This window comes from Physella acuta, unplaced genomic scaffold (assembly GCF_028476545.2).
Source record: "Physella acuta isolate Inbredline_101_S28 unplaced genomic scaffold, ASM2847654v3 ptg001146l, whole genome shotgun sequence".
Lineage (NCBI taxonomy): Eukaryota > Metazoa > Mollusca > Gastropoda > Physidae > Physella > Physella acuta.
The window spans coordinates 96,785-119,169 of NW_026732663.1; the positions used below are offsets into that span (position 1 = coordinate 96,785).

The 22,385-nt window shown below is 34.4% G+C and overlaps 3 protein-coding genes and 1 non-coding gene across 7 annotated transcripts in view; 1 reads left to right on the top strand and 3 right to left on the bottom strand.

Annotated features, from left to right (window-relative positions):
• Positions 1–2,161: 2,161 nt before the first annotated feature.
• Positions 2,162–4,906, bottom strand: LOC131956376 (G-protein coupled receptor GRL101-like). Its single transcript, XM_059320770.1, has one exon. The coding sequence runs from the start codon at positions 4,904–4,906 to the stop codon at positions 2,162–2,164; it is 2,745 nt and encodes a 914-aa protein (XP_059176753.1).
• Positions 4,907–6,225: 1,319 nt separating this feature from the next.
• On the bottom strand, positions 6,226–6,297 carry Trnah-gug (transfer RNA histidin (anticodon GUG)). Its single transcript has one exon. It is a non-coding gene; the product is annotated as a tRNA-His (tRNA).
• An 8,290-nt stretch (positions 6,298–14,587) lies between these two features.
• On the top strand, positions 14,588–15,085 carry LOC131956377 (uncharacterized). The gene has a single exon (XM_059320771.1). It carries the CDS (start codon positions 14,588–14,590, stop codon positions 15,083–15,085), a length of 498 nt encoding a protein of 165 aa, XP_059176754.1.
• A 1,979-nt stretch (positions 15,086–17,064) lies between these two features.
• LOC131956391 (neprilysin) overlaps positions 17,065–22,385 on the bottom strand; it is a 35,079-nt gene continuing 29,758 nt past the window's right edge. For 3 of the 4 annotated variants that reach the window (XM_059320791.1, XM_059320794.1, XM_059320795.1), the window contains 6 exons: positions 22,103–22,170; positions 20,374–20,498; positions 19,647–19,712; positions 19,286–19,384; positions 18,797–18,873; positions 17,065–18,114 (listed from right to left, as the gene is read on the bottom strand). In XM_059320791.1, coding sequence (XP_059176774.1) covers positions 18,015–18,114; positions 18,797–18,873; positions 19,286–19,384; positions 19,647–19,712; positions 20,374–20,498; positions 22,103–22,170 — 535 coding nt within the window. In that variant the 3' untranslated portion in view covers positions 17,065–18,014. Of the gene's footprint in view, positions 18,115–18,796; positions 18,874–19,285; positions 19,385–19,646; positions 19,713–20,373; positions 20,499–21,957; positions 22,026–22,102; positions 22,171–22,385 lie in introns of all 4 variants that reach the window. The other variant, XM_059320793.1, reaches the window with a different exon arrangement.

Here is a 22,385-nt window from a genome sequence, read left to right on the forward strand (position 1 = left end):
TACCTATTGGAGATGGGTGGGAACTGGCTTGACCTACAGACTCGAGCCCGGGATCCGAACTCGATACTTTCAGACACGTTAACATAAGTGATATATATATATATATATATATATATATATATATATATATATATATATATATATATATATATATATATACATACATACATATATATATATATATATATATATATATATATATATATATATATATATATATATATGGTTCAAGACACAGTGGTTTTTCTGTTTTGAAACTTAACACGTTAAAATGATAAAAATATATAAATGGATACAATATTTAATTAGTTAAATATCAAACATCGATTACAACTAAAACAGTTGTGAAGTTTACATAAGTATAATTAGAGCATCTTAAATCTAAATAAAGCAATGTTTACATTTTTTGTATAATATAACAGCAATAGGGCTAATGTGAAGAATGAAAAAAAAAATGTAAGCGTGATTACAACTATATAGTTTGGTTAAAATACATTAACCTATAGGTTATGTAGGCTGATGACAGCAAGTAAATGTATACATCGATTTTAAGTATTATACTCGAAGCTAAATAATTTTGGAAAAGTTTTTTTTTTTAAACTGTGAAGAACAATAATTACGTAATTTAAAAATAAATAATTATGTTCATTTAAAATACATAAAAACAATTTAAAAAAGTATAACAATAGAACACAAGTTGTGTATCGTTATAAAATCTATAAGAAATATAATGACTTAAAAATCATTATGAAAATTACATTTAAATGTTTTAAAACACGAGAAGGCATTTTATAAAAAAAATATTAAATGTTAAGATCATTTGCTGTTATTTTTTAAACGACATTTTTAAATAAACGTGTAGCCCAAATTAATATTATGTGCAATTAAACTTACTTGTTAAGAATTTTACTTTAAAAAAATTGATTAAAACATCCCATCATGTTAGACACAGATGATTACCATGGTTAAAAATACATGAATAATAAAACACATTCTAAATTAATACAAAAACATATATTAGAAGGGATATATATATATATATATATATATATATATATATATATATATATATATATATATATATATATATATATATATATATATAAATTTTATGTCTTGATTGTGGTTTGACTAAGTTACTTGAATGTCTTGATTGTGATTTGACTGAGTAACTTCTGTCTTGGTTGTGTTTAGTCTGAGCTATTTTATGTCTTGATTGTGTTTTGTCTGGGTCACTGTTATGTCACGTCTATGTCTGGACCGAGTCGTGAATGTGTACCAGCTATGTCACCGAATGTAAAGTCTGTATCACCTCCTCAATCTTCTAGTCTAGTAATCTACCACATCTAGAGACCGCGCTCTCTATAACTAGAGCAAACCCTGTATAACTAGAGCAAACCCTGTATAACTAGAGCAAACCCTGTATAACTAGAGCAAACCCTGTATAACTAGAGCAAACCCTGTATAACTAGAGCAAACCCTGTATAACTAGAGCAAACCCTGCAGAGCAAACCCTGTATAACTAGAGCAAACCCTGTATAACTAGAGATAACCCTGTATAACTAGAGATAACCCTGTATAACTAGAGCAAACCCTGTATAACTAGAGCAAACCCTGTATAACTAGAGCGAACCCTGTATAACTAGAGCAAACCCTGTATAACTAGATCAAACCCTGTATAACTAGAGCAAACCCTGTATAACTAGAGCAAACCCTGTATAACTAGAGCAAACTCTGTATAACTAGAGCAAACCCTGCAGAGCAAACCCTGTATAACTAGAGCAAACCCTGTATAACTAGAGCAAACCCTGTATAACTAGAGCAAACCCTGTATAACTAGAGCGAACCCTGTATAACTAGAGCAAACCCTGTATAACTAGATCAAACCCTGTATAACTAGAGCAAACCCTGTATAACTAGAGCAAACCCTGTATAACTAGATCAAACCCTGTATAACTAGAGCAAACCCTGTATAACTAGAGCAAACCCTGTATAACTAGAGCAAACCCTGTATAACTAGAGCAAACCCTGCAGAGCAAACCCTGTATAATTAGAGCAAACCCTGTATATCTAGAACAAACCCTGTATAACTAGATCAAACCCTGTATAACTAGAGCTAACCCTGTATAACTAGAGCAAATCCTGACTGCAGTTATTTTTTTTATTTCCGACACCAATTCTTCACAGACTGAAACAGACCGTACAACTTCGGTAAAGAATACACGATTGGGTTGAAAGCCGAGTTCAAAGGTAAAACAAAGACAGCCGTCCACGTGTAGACGTCACTGTCCAGCTTAACGCCGGCCAGTGCCAGAGTCCCCATCACCTGCACTGGAACCCAGGCCAGGAAGTTGGTCACGGCAACAAGGGACAGTTGCCTAGCAACGAGAATCTCCTGGGTGCGTCTGGAGTTATTAACGGTTTCGAAAGTAGAGGCAGTTCTGCTGGCAGAGAGAGAGCGGAAGATGAAAATCTGCCCGACTATGATGGACACAAAGAGGAGTAAATTTAACCCTAAAAACAGAGCAACAGAGTAATAGCGTCCGCCGCTTACAGCAGTGTCTAAAGGAAATGCCAAACACATGGAATTGGATGTGAATACTCCCCACTCAGGGTACAGTACTGGCACCAAAGCTAAAGTGAACCCAAGAAGCCAGGAGAGGATGATGGATGCACGTTTTATTCTCGTGGTGAACCGGTACTTGCCAGTTTGGAACCTGAGTGTCAGAAATCTGTCCAGTGTTATCAGACAGATAAAGAACGTCGTGACCTCGCTAGAGAGGGTTGACAGAAACCCGGCCACTTGGCAGACAACCCCATATTGCCATTCTTCTTCACGGACAAAATAATTGTCCCGATACACCTCATCAGCCACGCCAATAATGATGAGATAAAAGCCCATGATCATGTCTGAGATACAGAGGTTGGACACAAACTGTCCGTACACTGTACGCAAAACTTTTCTGTCCCATATCATCCTGTATACTAGAGCCAGCGAATTCCCCAGCAAGGCCAAAACACCTATCGTCCACAGAAGTGACCTCTTGCCAACGTCTTTGATTAGGTCTAGACACGAGGAGATTGTGTTGTAATCGTAAGAACATTTTTCAGGGGGAGTATTTTCACCCAGCGCCTGCGGGCAGCACAATCTATGATTTGAAGTTTTTATAAACACGGTAATTTCCAGGTTATTAAAATAATTGTTTTTTATATCTTTCATATGTGTTGCTGTGATATCAAATTCACTGAGAACAAAATTTATAGGAATAAAATTTGGGTTAGTTATTTTAGTTCCAATCAAGTACAAAAATCTCAGGTTCCGCATGTTATTAAAATTTTGACTAATAAGACTTGAAATGCTGGTGTGAGATAAATCTAATCTCTCCAGAGATGGGAGAGACAAGTTAAAGGTAGTTAAAAGATCATTGTAGGACAGGTCTAGTGTTTTAAGTCTTTTCATCCTAGCGAAATTCCCAGTCGATGTGATTTGTCTAAGGTTACTATAACTGAAGTCAGCAAACAAGATTGTATTGTTTTCTGTAATGGTTAGGAATGTAAAGTCATCTAAATACAAATTAGCACACTGTAATTCAATTAGTTTTGAAAATGTATTAGTATGAAATGTTACTACTTTTACAGAACGAAAATCATCAACAAGTAATAAGCGAATCGAATCATCGATAAAAAGACTACCTAATATGAAACTCGTATAATATAAACCAGGCACAGTCGCTGTCCCCGCAACACATATTACTCCACTAGGACATTCAACGTTACAATTCATTTCATCATCACCTCTAGGGCAATCTTTGAATCCATCACAAACGTTCTCTAGGAAAACATACTGTGACGTATTGAAACACTTAAACAGATTGTTTTCATCTTCTCCCTGTGGACAATCCTGTGTACCGTCATTGACGTAAGTCTCTGGGATACAATAAGACAGTGGACATTTAGAGAAGCAAGATGGACATTTGTATCTAGTACAGTTCTGTAGGTGGGTCATATTGTGGCAACCTATGACACCTTCTGAAGATTTAATATACAAACATTTAGGTGCCACGCCGCATACGTTAGTTTGGTTAGATCCTATTTTTTCAAAGTGGACAGAATCTTTACCGCATGTGACTGTATCGAACCAACATTTAGCAGGCTCAGTGTTTGTGACTTCGTTCCATCTGAGATCGACATTTGGTGTACACATATCGGATACAAGCTGTGAAAAATTATCACAGCGAAACTTAGTTTCTTCATTCCTGCCATAACTAGTGTTACAGTTAGTAGTTTCTTGCAATCTGCTTTCAGAGGATGTATATATTTTTTCACTTTCTTTGCCTACCATGTCAGTCTGTGTTGAACAAATTAATTCGTCTCTACCGTTTGGACAATCACATATGTCGTCACAGACAGAAGAATAAGCAATACGTTTTGAAGAACTGTCTTGACAATTGAATCGCGGGGAGTAATGAAGATTGTTAAACTCATCGTTGCCACTATTAGCTGCGACAGAGACAATAGCATTATTGTATTCTACAAACTCTGATGAAGACATTAGAAAGAATTTGTGATATTTTATAAATTTTTCTGTCTCACAGATCACAAGATATCGATCAGTAACGTTACAATCAACTTGACGCCAGACTCCACTGTATCCAGTTTCATCACGTGATAAAACCCACGTGACACAATCTCCATATTCTTCAAGGCTTGGTGGCCATGGCGGAGATATGACCAGTGGTCGACCTTGACCCCACCTAAAATGTCCCCCATGTCGATTTAGGTTCAAGGCCAGACATACGCTGTTGTTTTGTCGTCTACACCAAGGCTCTGGACCTGAGACATTCAAATTTTTCTTCAGAAGGTCTTGTACAAACTCAAACTCTGCTTCTGTTTCTATGGAAACCATTTTCGCTCCCATACTTTCACATCGTTGGCCAGCGTCTTTTATGTCGACCTGTATGTAATTCTCAGGCACAACAAAATAGCAGGATAAAATTCTGTTGGTCCCAGGTTCTCGGAATGGAATCCAGCCTTGTCTGCAGTCTGTACATACCAGTGTATGTGGTGGTAGTATAGGCGCGGTAGTGTCTATGACAGTTATACCTTTGTAATAGTTATATCTTAAAAAATATGTTTTATAAGATAAAATAAATGTATGTTTAGATCTCAGTAAAATTATAGGTCTATTCCGAAAAAAATCCAGTAAAGGTTCTATTAAAATGGATATTGTTTCCTCCAATCGATTTTCGTAGTAAACGTTGTCAGATAGAAAGTCTTTGAATGTAAGGTCCATGCCCGAAAACATCTGTTCGCAGTTTACCTGGCCAATAATTTCAAACTCATTCATCCAAAAACAATTAATGGTTACCTTCGCAATATCTGTAACAATATCCGACTCATTTTTTCTGATAAAATTGTTAAGAAAATCCTGTAGAAACTGTTTGTATATAACACTAGCTCCAATATTTAGAGGCTCAATTGCTGCTATCAATATGCGGTGCTCCTCTGTGACGCAGTTCGTTAAAAACAGACCTTTACAGAAGAAAAAAAACTTGTGCAATCAGCATAGTAATTTTTTGTTGCATTTCAGATGGTAATAAAAATAAAATACTTAAAAAAATCTTTTTAAAAAACCACGTTTTTCTTGTGGACTAAAAAGTAGAAAATAAATTTTTCTTCCGACCCTAGGGGATCTACCAATGACTGCTCGTAGATTTTGTGCTTCTTCGAGCTGTGCAGGTTCTTGTGATGACTGTTCATACATGTGATGACAAAAAACGTGGGTACGTTCACCATCAAATTTCCAAAATTCGTGTGTTGTGTGCTTTTCGCTTTAATCATAAATCTGCCCGACCCACGTTTTTTGTCATCAAATGTATGAAAAATTTATTTTCTACTTTTTAGTCCACAAGAAAAACGTGGGTTTTTTTAAAAAAATTTTAAGTATTTTATTTTCTCCTTTTTAGTCCGTTGCTACACATGAAAAACGTGGTTTTTAAAAAGTTTTTTATATAGTTTATTTTCTACTTTATCTAATGACTTGATTAAGTATGACTTGACTAAGTGTTTTTAAGTACACGGACTAAAAATCTTGAGCGACCGATACGCTTTAAACAGAGAAGGGGCGTAATTTAATTAAGCTAATTTAGGTTTCTAATTGCTAGTTTTTTATGATTGCATCTGAAATTGTTAGGCGATGACATACCCACGTTTTTTGTCATCAAATGCCGTGACCAGGATTCGAACCTGGGTTGTCGCGGCCACAACGCGAAGTACTAACCACTATACGATCACGGCCAGCGCGCTCACATCGATTGGGGCCGAAGTAACTGTGTCAATAGGCCTCCAGTCTTCTCGGTATCTTTAGAAATCATGTCCTCAATTTTAGAGTCCTTGGGGCGTAATTTAATTAAGCTAATTTAGGTCTCTAATTGCTAGTTTTTATGATTGCATCTGAAATTGTTAGGCGAAAATAGCCTGCATGCCGAATTTCAGATGTCTAGAGCAATCAGAAGTGGGCTAATTTTCGTTGTCAATATTAACAACAAACCCACAAACAAACAAACGCGAAGCTGAGTTAATAAAAACGTGTTAAAAAGTATTAATAAGTTGGTGAGAAAGTACATTTTTTTTTCTGTGGGAATGAATACATTTAAAAGAATACTCATCCCATTTTCGTAAATATTCAACATACTTTTAATACATTTTCCTGAACTGTATAGATATAGATTTCCACCTACCCCTGGGAAACGCCGCTTAGGCCGTTTAAAAAGTATACATAATCATGAGGAAAAAGGGCCATTGTTTTATTTGGTATCATTAATCATCAAATCCTATACAATCATGTAGAAAGGCAATCATCTTGTATCCTATTACGTTCTACAAACTATCCTTTAGTAAGATTCCACTGTTGTCTAAGTCAATTCCCAAAGATAAAGTTCATGGAAACAATATGTAATGAAAACATGAACAACTATTTTATCTAAATTGAGTACCATTCAATCAAATGTAGCAATGAAAACACACGGGTTTATATTAGCGTATGTTTGTAGTTTGATACAGACAGGCGAACTTAGTAAATTATGAGTTGCACGCGGAGTTTCTTCGGGGGGAGGGTGGGCGATCGGATGAATAATGCAGTAATCCATAAAAGACAGAAACATGTTTTTCACACACAACTGTATGTCATCATCTCGCGCGTCGGAAAACCTGATTTAGGGGGTCATCCTTAAAACGCCAAACCACATATCCCCAATGACGTCATTTATTAATAGTAGTTGACTATATAATATTCAATTAATTCATTTACTAAGAATCTACTAAGCGGAGGATGTAAACTCGAAAAGGAACTTGAAAGGGACAACACAGCGCCTTTGTACAGTGTACTTCAACATCTACAGTGCTGCATTTGGGAATGACGTTACTACTGTCTTCATAGCCCATTATAAAATTTACTTAAGGGAAACCATTCAAAGTATGCAACTATAGCATTTCTTGTAAAAGCAAAAACAAGTAAACGTACATGAAACCAAAACTTCTGATGATAATATTTTTGATAATGTGTAGGATACAGGATGGTGCATGATATTTGTTCTACCAATATAACAAATTTACATTTTACATTGAGAAACGTTCTATGGATTTTGGGTCCCTTCTTTATAGCTAGCGGCCTCTCGAGCAAACAATTGTTTCGGCTACACAGTGTGTTTGATTAATATCGGCTTTCAGGATGTTTTAAAAACAGAGAAAAAATATACAATTATAGTTATAACAACTTTTAAAAAATAAATAAATTTGGCGACAACTTTTGGGTTTGCTATGACAAGAGTAACATTTAAAATACAAAAGGGGTCATCCATAAATGACGTCACGCTTTTTTGACGATTTTTACCTTCCCCCCCCCCCCACTCCCCTCCGTCACACGTCGTCACAAAAAGCCAGACCCCCCCCCCCCTAAAATGACGTCACACCTCAACCTACAACCCCCCTCAAAATTGCAGTTGATTTTTTTTAAAACATCGATATTTTTTTAAAATCTTGTCTAAACTAATGTAATTTTTAAAACAGTTATCTAAAACGAGAAATAACGTCTAAAATTCGTTTTCTAACATTTCTTTTTTATAATGCAAAAATGTGACGTCGCAACATCTGAACCCCCCCCCCTCCCCCTCATCACACATCGTCACAAAATTACGGACCCCCCTCCCCCCCTACGAGTGTGACGTCATTTATGGATGACCCCAAAGCCACAAAGCCTAGACATCGTATGGGTTAAAAAAATATTGACTTTATTTGCCGTCAGTTATAGAAAGCAAACCAAAATTTTAATCTGCTACACAGCAAACAACAATATCATTCTCCAGAATTTAGCAAACACCTAATAAATAAATAATATAAATAATATATCTAACGATATATATATTACGAAAACTCGAGGAAGTTGTATATTTTTTTTTTATTTGTGTGTGTGTGTGTGTGTGTGTGTGTGTCAGTTCTTTTTGATGACAGCATCATCAATATGTGAGAACTGTAAAGTGCATATTTATTTAGAGAACAATGTTCTTTTTTCCCCAAAATGTTTTACATTTTTTTAAAAACTTTAATTGATTTACTGATATATTCATGTCATGTAGAAACACGCTTTTAATTATACTAGCTGATAACAAATACTGTAATTACTTTTTCAGAACAAACATCGCTTCAGTATTGCCCATTGAAAAGTCTGATGAATATTTCAGATTATTTCGGTTTTAACGATATTTCTTTTTTGTATTAGGTTCCTACACTATTATCATTTCTTTTATGAAGATACGCTTCACAGGTATTCAAATCGAGAATACAATGAATGTATCTAGATCTGCCTTCAAAGTAGATTGAAACCATTTTTAGTTCTGTCGAAGAACGAGTAAAACTAAAATCTTTGGCAATCCAAAATCAACTAGGGTCTAGTAAAAAAAAACAATTTAAATTATATAATTGAGTTTCTTTCACACCTTATATATTGTATATAAATCTTTGTATATAATTTAATTTTTAAAAATATTTGGCGTAATTTTAATTTCTGGCGAAGAGTGGCCTCAGAGAGTGTAGAAAAAAACCAAAATATTTTCACAAGAAGTTATTTGCCTAGCTCTACGAGATGACAGCGTGTTACTGACCCAGTAAGTGGTATGGGTTCGAATCAGATCATGGCATTGGCTAATTCTTTTGTTTAAATTTTCCCACATAAAAAGTGCACATTGGGAAATCACAACGAACGGGAATGGTTCTAATTCATTATTATTATTAATTTGACTTAAGCTTTAATATGGGATTAATTTGTTTGTTATTCTTGCGAGGCTAGAGCTCAAAAAAATATTATAAAAATAAATCGATGTTTTTAAAAGACAAAGCTGAGGTGTGACTTTTTTAAAGATGTGAATGAAAAGTTTGTTTTCTGAACTTGGCAGGCCATGGATCGCGTGAAGTAGAGTTCATCTGTTTACGTGACCTCATCATATGAAGGGGTAGTGTGTTCAGCGCTATGCTCAGCCGAATACTGTGTCTTTAAACGACAAAATCATGTCGCCTGTTTTGTGACGTCTTTTTAGAAGTATGGGTCTGGCATTTTGTGACGATGTGGGACAATGGGGAAAGGGGAAGATAAAAATCGTCTAACATCCGTTACGTCATTTATGAATTACCCACTAATTCCGTAGCTATCCAAAGAAAAAATATGTGGTCTAGTTATACATACACACATAATGCACATGCATATGCTCACATAAAATAAGACCTACAAATAATCTGAATGTTTACCTACCTCTGCTGGTCTGTATGGATAGAACAATGCACAGGAAAAGAAATGTTAAAGACATTGCTGAAAACTTCATATCTGCCCTCAAAGAAAATCTTCAGATTTCAACCGTAGAAAACTTCATATTTGCCCTCAAAGAAAATCTTCAGATTTCAACCGTAGAAAAGTTAATATCTGCAGATAAACTTGATCACCAGATTTCTGCTAGAAAAGTTCATATCCGCCAGCAAACACGATCCTCGGAATCCAATCATGTTATTACCACAGACAGACCAAACATAGGTTTTATAGCAACACCAAATTATAATTTGACTCGTTGTTTGTTTGGATATTTTTGTCATATTATCCAACCCACCCAAATGACATATCAAAGTATTGTTGTGCCTCGTCAATTGTTTAGTAGAAACGCAGTAATAATTTAGTGTTGGAGTGGGCGTTTACCTCAGCTCTGTAATATGTCACCCTGAATGATTGAATGTTTTGGAATAGAACGAAGTCAAGTTCAGTCAGCAGGAGAAGGGTTTTGGGTGTAGAGGGTTTGGGTGGGGGAGGGGGTGGCGATAGTAGGGAACAAAAAATAAAAAGGTACTAAATGCTCATGAGATTTCTTGTATTTTATTTTTAAATGTCAATAATAAATTCCATCTCTAGTCGATATCTGCCTCCCATTTAGTGCAAAACCCTAAACCTCGCCCTCAATTTAATTTATGATTAACATCAGTCGTGTAGTACATATGGACAGTGGCGTAGCGAGGTCGGGTGTCACCCGGTGCGGCACTTAATGGTGTCAACCCCCCCCCCCCCCATAGGCGTAGCGACCCTTCCCGGGGACTAACTTTCAATTTCGATTTGCACCACCCCCCCCCCCTCAAACTTTCGATTTGCACCTCTTAAAAGACTATTTAACACTCGTATTAATCACTTGATTAAGTGGAATTATCATTTTTCTCTATATATTTTGCTATTTTTTGCCTTGGTGTCACCCCCCTAAATTAAGCTAATGAAACACATTTTGGATTCTTTTTGTAATGCAATGAGAAGCTTTAAGGTGTAAAGTTTAAATGCATGTTTTATTTCTTACTTTTAATTACGCAGGAATCATCGTAAAATAGTAAAATCGGCATGGTCGTATGGTAGATCATTTTGCTGCTAACCCGGAAGTCTAGAGTTCGGATCTCGGCTCCCCCGCCCCCCCCCCCCCTCTCGCTACGCCTCTGCATATGGATAATCTGTATTCATTTGCGTTGTTATACGTTAATTTTCTATGTACTTTCACAAGCTTAAGATTATTGGTATCCACGTATAACTATGTTTAATTTAGGAATTTCGAAGCTTTTAAAACGTTTAAAAAATATTTTCAATACTCTAGAAAGACCAACCATTTACGCATTAAGCTAATGAAACACATTTTGGATTCTTTTTGTAATGCAATGAGAAGCTTTAAGGTGTAAAGTTTAAATGCATGTTTTATTTCTTACTTTTAATTACGCAGGAATCATCGTAAAAAAGTAGAATCGGCATGGTCGTATGGTAGATCATTTTGCTGCTAACCTGGGAGTCTCGAGTTCGGATCTCGGCTCGGGCTTGTTATTGTAGGACATTCCTTAGCTCTGATGTGTACCTGACTTAGGTAGGAGAAAGCGAAGTCGACTGCGCATAGTGTTGAGCACACCATCTCTTCATATGACGAGGCCAAGAAACATATGAACTCTATCTGCCTAAGAGATACTAAGTATTATTTCAGCTTTAAAAACATTTAAACTGTTTTATTTTTTGTACCCGTACTGATCCCAATAGTTCACTCCCTCGCCGTGATTTTCAGTGAGTTGAGTGAATTATTAATTGCAGGGAAATGCTAATTTGATGTGATGTTATATCCGAACTCATCTAGACCGACTCAATGAATAGGCCAACTAGATCCATTACAAATTGTTAGTCGTCCCACCCTATGCGCACCAGCGAGCAAGAGTAGGACAATACACCCCCGCCCATGTCAATTTGTCATTACAGTAATTAGCCCCACCCCACCCGGCCGATTTATATTTAAAATGCTACAAATCATAACTTTCAACCAAAAATTACTGCTATTTTGTTTTCAATCTATTTGTATTGTTTTGTAACCTAATGATTACACACGAACACTAGACTACGCCTCCATATTATCTAATAAATATATTTTACAAATGGTGAAAGGTGGAGGAGGGGAAGGAGTGGGGAGGTGGGAATTGGATGGGAACCCAACCACCCCACCGTTTTGCCGATACACACACACACACATACACGTAAACACACTATCTCAACGTCAAAAATTGGACGCGGACCTACTGTTTTGTGTTTAATACGTGAATAGGGTAGGTATGGAAGGGAGTGGGGTGGGAGGATGACTAAAAAAATAACCAAACTCTCGTCACGTAAAGCTGGCCACGCGACCATCGGCCTGGTTCCCACTTGCCTGGTCTACTCTACTGCTCATCAGTACCCGGCTAAAACGGATTGGACGTTTGGGGAATTTTTTTCTCGGTGACCAGGGGGGTGGTTGGGTGGTTGGTTGGGTGGTTGGGTGGGTGGTCGGTTGTGTGGTTGGGTTTTTATGTTAGTGCATTAAATGATCGCACTATTATCCTATCCATGGTTGATAGTCGGCTTTGATTTCATTGTATCACACCCTATGCTACAGATGTTTGATAGTCAACATTTAAGTAATTGTATCACACCCTATGCTACAGATGTTTGATAGTCAACATTTAAGTAATTGTATCACACCCTATGCTACAGATGTTTGATAGTCAACATTTAAGTAATTGTATCACACCCTATGCTACAGATGTTTGATAGTCAACATTTAAGTAATTGTATCACACCCTATGCTACAGATGTTTGATAGTCAACATTTAAGTAATTGTAACACACTTCTAACCTACAGAAGAGATGGTTGACAGTGTTTCTTCCAGACTTATTTTCTCCAGGGGGGGGGGGTCACTTAAAAATTTTTGTGGGGGGGGGGGGGAGGGTGGCGGTAGACTTTCTTTGGGGGGCGGACACTGTTAAAAGTATATATTTTTATATAAATTTCATTTCGTTCAGGGGGACGGTAGACTTTGCCCCGAAGAGATGCCTGGAAGAAAGTCTAAATTGGTTGATAGTCGGCTTTGCTTTAAATTGTATTGTCCTGTTATACTAAAGAGGCGTGGCAACCATTTCAGGCACCGGGTGCGAACCAGTGGCGTTGCTAGGTTGGGTGTCACCCGGTGCGGCAACCTCATGGTGTCACTCCCCCCCCCCCTACTTGTTTTTTATTTTTGTAAATTTTGCAGCTGGTATCACACCCCCCCCCCCCGGTAAAATTTAATACTAATGATATTTATCTATGGTCGATTGTTAGTACAGCTGGGTGTAGCATTGTTTTCTCTATAGTTTGCATGTTTACGTCATGGTGTGTCCCATCCCCCACCCCCCACCCCCATGTCGCGATGGTCATTATGTACTTAATATATTTTTTAACTCTAATTAACCATTCATATATATATATACATACATATATATATATATATATATATATATATATATATATATATATATATATATATATATATATATATATATATATATATATATATTTCAAGATTATATTGTCTTTATTATGTATGATTTATATAAGATTTTACTGACATTTTACACTAATGCGACACTTTGTACACATTTGTACAGGTCATAATTCGAATAATACTTGTCCGATGGAAATAAAACATAGAATACCATGTCGGGACACCCACATCATTTTCATTACATGGTAATATGATATCGACAAAAATAATACGGTCGTGTCTGAAAGGAATATTCACTATTTGGCAAAAAAGCTCCCCACACTCCTACCATTTGGAAAGTTCGGGGACGGTTTGTACAATGCAATATCTTCCCCTTACCTGTTTTTCTTGCTTATCAATTTATGTAGAAAACGGTTAAACAAGTCTATAAAGCCTGATAATATAGATTTTATTATTTGCGACTGTGTATAATTCAATAATGTAGCTCATAATACGTGTTTTATTTCTAACCCGTTTGCCGCTTCCTTAAAGTGTACACCCGCGGTGGCCGTCTTTACTTAGAGATGTTCTATCAACAGAGTGGACACGTCACTTAACTCTAATGTAAGATGTTTTATCACCAGAGTGGCTTACACAACATTGTTGTAGAGATGTTTTATCACCAGAGTGGCTTACACAACATTGTTGTAGAGATGTTTTATCACCAGAGTGGCTTACACAACATTGTTGTAGAGATGTTTTATAATCAGAGTGGCTTACACAACATTGTTGTAGAGATGTTTTATCACCAGAGTGGCTTACACAACATTGTTGTAGAGATGTTTTATAATCAGAGTGGCTTACACAACATTGTTGTAGAGATGTTTTATAATCAGAGTGGCTTACACAACCCTGTTGTAGAGATATTTTATCATCAGAATGGGTCACACAACCCTGATGTAGAGATGTTTTATCATCAGAGTGGGTCACACAACCCTGATGTAGAGATGTTTTATCATCAGAGTGGGTCACACAACCCTGATGTAGAGATGTTTTATCATCAGAGTTGATAGGACACACAACCCTGATGTAGAGATGTTTTATCATCAGAATGGGTCACTCTACCCTGATATAGAGATGTTTTATCAGCAGAGTGGCTTACACAACCCTGTTGTAGAGATATTTTATCATCAGAATGGGTCACACAACCCTGATGTAGAGATGTTTTATCATCAGAGTTGATAGGACACACAACCCTGATGTAGAGATGTTTTATCATCAGAATGGGTCACTCAATCCTGATGTAGAGATGTTTTATCATCGGAATGGGTCACACAACCCTGATGTAGAGATGTTTTATCATCAGAATGGGTCACACAACCCTGATGTAGAGATGTTTTATCATCAGAATGGGTCACACAACCCTGATGTAGAGATGTTTTATCATCAGAATGGGTCACACAACCCTGATGTAGAGATGTTTTATCATCAGAATGGGTCACACAACCCTGATGTAGAGATGTTTTATCATCAGAATGGGTCACACAACCCTGTTGTAGAGATGTTTTATCATCAGAATGGGTCACACAACCCTGTTGTAGAGATGTTTTATCATCAGAATGGGTCACACAACCCTGTTGTAGAGATGTTTTATCATCAGAATGGGTCACACAACCCTGTTGTAGAGATGTTGTATCATCATAGTGTTCACCGCACACAACCCTGTCCCACCTATGTTGTAGACCGGAGTTATGCCTCTAATTAGTGCGCGGCTGACTGTCATTAGTGTCGGGCTCGGCTTTATTGATCAGCGTCGCTCAACGCTAGTGAGAATCTCACCAGATTGCATATGGTTCCTCCCCACTGCTCCCGCGGAAGAGATATAATAAAACTTTGTAAGTTTCTGTTAAATATAAAGAAGCTACCTAGCGATTTACTGCAGTTACTTGTGGTTGTAATAAGTTAGCACAACACGAAATTACTATTTAAAAAAACATAAATATGTAAGAGTAATAGCTAAGCTAATGTTATCCGCTCCAACAGATAAGTATAACTAGACCACTAGGAGTATTTTCACCTTTTCCACTGTGTGTGTGTGGGGGGGGGGGGGGGGGGTGGGGGGGGGGGGCACGTGAAATTAAGAAACACTACTTTAAAAAAAAAGATGATTCCTTTTGGATTAACATTACATTCAACCAGATTTTAAATATAAAATATATAAATACTTGAACTCATCATAGGATATTTTTATATTGTTTATTATATAATAAATGAAAGAATAATTGGAAATACAGCAAACAACAGTGGTATTAAAAGGCACCTTGTGACAAGAACGATTCAATTCTAAACAAATGCCGTTGGTTTAGTTTTAATCTATAAAACGTTGGGTTTTTAAACTATGATGATGTTGTAGCTGACGAGGCAGCTCATGCTAACTCTTCAGTCACGTAAGCAGAAATGTATCAGATCTTTTGGACAGTGTATGGTTATTGATATAGTTACTTATTTACCAGATAAAGAACTGATTTATTGCTATCGGCCCTATTTATGTAACTAGAAATATCTGTTTTTTTAAAGCTTTAAATTACTGCAACAAATTAGCATTATTTAATGAAAATATTCATCCAGAAAATAACTCTCAATTAGGGAAATCTGAAAAATGTAGCCTAAATGAATTATTACAAATAAAAGAAGTTAATTAAAATTTTCCGAAAATATTAATTTATCATTAGTTAAATGAGTGTTAGCTAAGAAATGTGTTTGCTACATCACTGGCTTAGTTTTTCAGTGTTAATTATGGGACGAGACTAAGAAAGCTATGGAGTAGTAAGTGCAGGGTGCAAGAAAGAGTTGAGTGCTGAGGACAATCCAAACAAACTAGTCTACCATGACCTGGTAGTGCTGGTTACAAGGTTATTTCAAACACAAGATGGTACAATCTGAATAAATAAATAAATAAAAACTATAATCTAGCTATTGAGAGAAATATATAAGTGCTGTTTTATTTTGAGACTAAATAAAACAAGCTCGATTGAAAACTATAATCAAGTATATTATATTAATAACAGCATACACAATTAGTGCTACAGTTCAACATAATTCTATGGCTACTATATAAACTAATCAGTAAACACATGATTAAAGATTGGATATTGCATATTTAAAAAATTCAATATCTTAAAATTCATTGAAAAAAATCTGTTCTAGTTAAGAGAATGGTATTTGAATATTAAATTAACTTGGGTATTGATATTTTATCATTACATAAAATTAATTTAAGGTGTTGCAACTATAACATACTAGAATATATTCAAATACAAATTCTATAGAAAATATAGCAGGACACAACTATTAGGTGTATTTACTTAAAGCACATTTAGAATTTCTTTTTTTTTTAAATTAATTGAATAGTTTAAAATATGTGTTCCAACTATATAGTAAAAGGGTTGAAGTATTTTAAAATTATATACTTTTATAATGGAGGTAAAAATATGCTACAAATTCTTAGCCTTGAGTGAAAATGTAATAAATTTCAATATTACATAGATCATGATTACATAGATTGATTACATACAACTTACAGGTGATAACAAAATCAAAAGTTATCAATCAAAAACAAGACATTAATAGGAAAAAAAAGGGAATGGAATAACCTAGTTTAGCAAAACTAAAGAAATATAGGAATTTATAACAAACATTATTTAAAAAATAAAAAGAAATCACAGATGAGAACAAAATATGGAAATGCTATTACAAAAATAAATAGAAACAAAATGCTAATTACAAAATAGATGAGAATCACAGATAATGCAATTTTTTTTTACTAAACACAACTTTTTTTGTATTTCTATTTCTTAGACAAAATACATAATTAGTGATCAAAATTCAACCTCTCAATATAAAAATTAATCTCATTTGAAATTTGTATCTTAAAAAAAAATCCTATATCTACTTTTTAATGTGAGTATATTTGCCCTGATGATTTTATAATTAAAATACTGAGTGATTATCAATTATTAATGATAAATTTTTTATTCTAGCCATTTTGTTAGCAATGATTAAATAAGAGGATTCGATAAGCCTAAGTAAAAACACACCAGCAATAACTCTCTCTCTCTCTCTCTCACTCTCTCAAGTGAAGTGTTCACTTTCTTACATCAACATGTTAACAAACATTTCTATAGATGAAACAATATCTAACATCACATCCATAGCTGTTCATTCAAACCACATCTATGCCCATTACATTTCATTATCCCTATATGCATTTGTAACTGTCATAAGTTTAAATATGTACTATTATTTTCTAATTTCTGTTTATATATCTATCTAACTACAAGTACATAATCACAACTAATAAACCCTAACTAGTCACACATCATACACAATGAGCTTTGGTTATTTTATGGAAGGTATACATAAAAAAAACTTTTCTGAAACCCACTCATATATTTTCTAACCATTTGGCAAAACATTTAAATGTTTCTATTTAATCATTTTACATTACATTTTTAAATAAAGATTTTACATTTGGAAATTAATTGTCCATTAACATTGGTAATCTTTTTTAAATCATGCACCTAAAAACTTTAGAAAATAGTTTTGCATAACTGTTTTTTAATTCTTCAGGCAAGTATTGGACTGCCCAGATTCCATTTTCTCTTGAACTCCAACGGAACTAAATGAGACTTGCATCACCACAACACACACTTGTCCAGAGTGACCATCCTAGAGCCTGGTTTACACATGAAAGCTTCTGCAAACTCTTTGGAGTTTCTCAGTGTCCCAAACACCCTGCAGTTAAAAAATTAAACTGCTTTAAACTAAATTATAAATGGTGGGGAAAATTGCTTCATTTTTTTTAAGATGAATGCTTCAGCTTAAATTTCTGTTTCTATAACATTCTTTAACATTTATTTGCATATAATAAAAATAAAAATTATAAAACATGAGTGTTGCATTTTGCATACATTATAAAATTTAGCTGTTAATTTATAACTAAAAATACTTGGCGAAAACCATCAAAAACTATTGTGATGTAATGTGTAAATAAGGCTTTGAAAATTATTAGATCTGTATAATAATTTGTTTTTATTCTGATAAGAATGTATGTTTTAAGCTAAGTGTAAAATTAATTTAAAGCATTATATAACTGAGCTTCCAGAAAAATATGCCATTTGAAAATGAGCAACAGAAAACTGCACAAACAGAAAAAGCGTAAATACAAACTAATATTACTCATACAATTAAGTTTTGTTGTATTTTGTGGAAAAATGTTTTATTATACTACATTGTACATGTAGTCACTCTTTGTTAATGTCTATAATGCTCAATTTAAGAAAACAAAAATGCCTTTTCCCACTTTTTTGTGCGCAGTTTTTCGCTGCTCAATTTTCTGGTCACTATACAACTGAACTAGTTTTCATTTTTTTAAAAATAGTATGACAAGTGTTTCTTTTAGAAATCTAACAGTTACCTAAATTTAGAGGGAGAATGAATGTCAGTTTCCACAACTTCTTTCTTGACCTCATCCCTGTACTTGGCACACCACACCTAAAAATTAAAATGTCGTATAGTTATGTTGATTAACACTGTTATGAATTTAAAGTCAAAAGACGAAACATTTACCCTAAATTCAATTAGTCTCAAACTTGAAAATATCACATACTGGCGAAATCATCATACCATGTGGGTTCTGCCATGCACGCCAGACAAAACTAACATCATTTTCTCTCTATTTTTTTTTGGGATCATTCATATTGGTAGCATTTTTTTAAAGAATCTTCAATATAATTTTTTTTTCAAAAATATTTTGTGGTTATTTTTAAAATGTAGATAAGAGATATGAAAAATTGGGATCTGTTACAGTTATGTGTGGTACAGAATAAACACAAAAATTAAACTAACAGTCTGATTTTAATCTGAAACACAATGTGGCATTGGTAATTTCGAAACATAATCTCACCTGAGCAAAGCTGAGGAAGAAAATCTGGTTATGATTTAGGTCAAGGCCAGGTAATCTATTCTCCTCTGACCCTTGTCTTTTCACAAAATTTCTGTAAGCCTATTATAAAATACAATCTTAATGAAAATATGAAACAAATAATTAATCTGCTGTATTTTTTTTAAATACCTACTGAAATTTTAAATTTAAATAAATATATAAAACATTTTTTTTTAAATATTCTGTTATATGAAATAAGTATGTGAATATGGGCCAACTTGATTTATGCATTTTTATGCATTTTAAATCTTTTAAAATAAATATAGTTATACTATCTAATTTGATTATCTTATCATAACTAGGCAGATTCTATTGTACCCACTCTGTAGCTCTGCTTAAGCCCTCCATTATCAGCAATGTTTTCTCCAAGTGTTGTGATCCCATTTACCTGTAGATGTATGTTTAATTAGAACAGAGTTTGTATAACCATAGTCATTTAATTTGTATAAACATTAACTCTGTCTTATTTAATTAGTATAAATACTTTAACTTTGTCTGTTAAACTGACATATTTATTAAATTACAGAAAATAGATGATTAGATAAAAATGTTATATACAAAAGTTAAATCAAGAATATAATGCAATTCAACAAAATACTTGTAAAATTATTTTTTTAAAAACACACTTATCCAGCAATTTTAAAGAATATGATAGAATATGGAGAGTTTACTTAAATAATGTTACAAACTACAAGGAGATGGAGTTCAGACTGTTACAAAATGTGTGACTTTTTTTGTACTTTTATAAAGACAAACTAAAAAAAAATTTAACAGGAAGAAGAAATTGATGCTGCATTGGGCATATGCTGCAAAAGATGTATACAAATGTGGCATGTCAGGTGCTTGAGTGGAATATCCAAAGGAGGAGAGAAACTGAGGCAGCCTTCTACAAATAATAAATATCACAGGAATACTACTACTAGATATTATATCTAGTCCTAATACCTTGGGAGACGGCAAAATCACAGAAAAAAAAATCGGCCAACAAATTAACTTTTTTTGTCTAACAGATAACAGAAAATTTGATTAGTTAAAAAAAAAAGCCTTACACTGTGTCCGTCCCAACTGTAACATCCATACTGATCAACAAAGCACTGGGAACGAGATTTGAAGTTTGCCTTGTCTTCATCTGTCCACCAGTCCCTGTACACTCCATCCTTATCATAGTGGCTGCCTTTTTTTTATGTGAAGAGAAAGTAACTCACTTTATTATTCAACTGATGAGCTCCCTTTTCGATTGAAAAAGAAGTGATGATCAAAATCAACGAAATAAATGTATTACAAATTATAGTCCGTATTTAAACAGTGTTTTAGTAATATAGTTAAGAGTCTAATCTTTTGTAAAATAGTCTAAACACAAGAACGTTTGTTGATATATGGTTAGGAAAAAATAAATATAGGCCTAAAGACAATAAGTTTTAGGTAGTTGATCAACATGTTGTGGATTTTTTTTTATCGGCTATACCTATACAATAAACAGTGTCTCAGGATAAACTTTATCAGAAGAACAAGTGAATTCAACTGTGAGCCTAAAGCCTAGAATCATTACTTCAGGCACATAGCCTTAAAAACTGCAGTTCTTGTGAAATTTCCAAGTTTGGTGCAAGGTAAAAAAACATGCAGGAGAGTGAACAGAAAGCCATTCTATTCTAATCTATCACTGCAGAACCTCTGATAGACTTTAACGTGGTTTAAATTCAAATACTGGGAATTTTATTTACAATCGGAAGAAGCTGTGATAGAAACAAATATAAAGCTTAAAGAAGTAACCAGTTTTCTCAAAGCTAATCTTTTATAGATATTTACTGGTTCATTTTTATAAAGCATGACCATCAGGATACAAATAACTGTGGTAAAGAAGAATTTGAAACAGAAGTTTTCTCTTTTTCTTCACTTTTTTAACTTCCACTGAGCATAGGCTATTTATAACATCCTTCCATGCTTTTCTGTCCTTTGCCATTTCTATCAATTTTATTAAACTCGTTCCAATCTTTCATGTCTTTTTTTTATTTCTCTATACTATGTGTCTAGCAGTTTTTCCTTAAAATTTATGAATTGCATGATATGGCTTGTCTGGTAATACCTGTTGCTATCTGCTTAAAAATTTGGCCTTTTTTTCCAAATTTGTTGCACCATTGTGCATAGTACCATAGTGTTGTGTAAGGTATTGTATCAAACCACATTATATTTAGGATTTGCCATATACAGCTATTAATAAAAGATTGTAGTCTGTTCCAGTCCCCTTATGTTGGTTGTTAGCATTTAGCATTGTGCAATAAAACAGATTTTATGCTAAACAGATGAAATATTTCCTTTTAAATTGAGGTAAGAGAAAGAGAAAACTACAAATATCTAATTAGCTGATAGAAAGAGATTATAAATTTTGACAGGAGTTTAAGCTCATGCAAAGATTTTCCTCCGCCATTTTCTTTTTTGACACATGCAAAGTTTTGCAGATTTTTTCTCCAATATCCTTTTTTCTAACACATGCACAATTTTGCAGTATTTTCTCCGCCATTCTTGTTTTCTAACACATGCACAATTTTGCAGGTTTTCTTCACTATTCTTTCTATTTTCAGGCACTCCTGATTGATCTGGGCAGTATATGCCATGCATGATGCCTGTACACTTACCATTACCATAAAACCCTTTAGTTAACAACCTGCCATACATAGATCCCACTGTACCATATCCCTCAGAACTGCAAGGGAATTGTCAGTAGTTGTTATTGGTTAGAGCAGAAATAAAAATTGTGTAATGTCTGTGGACAAAACTCACCCATATTGTCAAAACCATGAGTTATTTCATGGCCGACTACAATTCCAATCGCACCATAATTCATCGAGCTAAAGAAAACAAAGCAATAAATAGTAAATACAGGAATTTCTTTTCAATTTTGTCAGGGAAGACACACTTTGTTTTTTGTTTCAATAGCAACACTTTACTTTCCCTTCTGAATTTTGTTCTCGATATTAGCATCAATGACAGTGAAATACAATTGGTAATACGATTTGCCTAAATATTAACTGTATTCTATCTTCTACTCAGCTGTAAAATATAA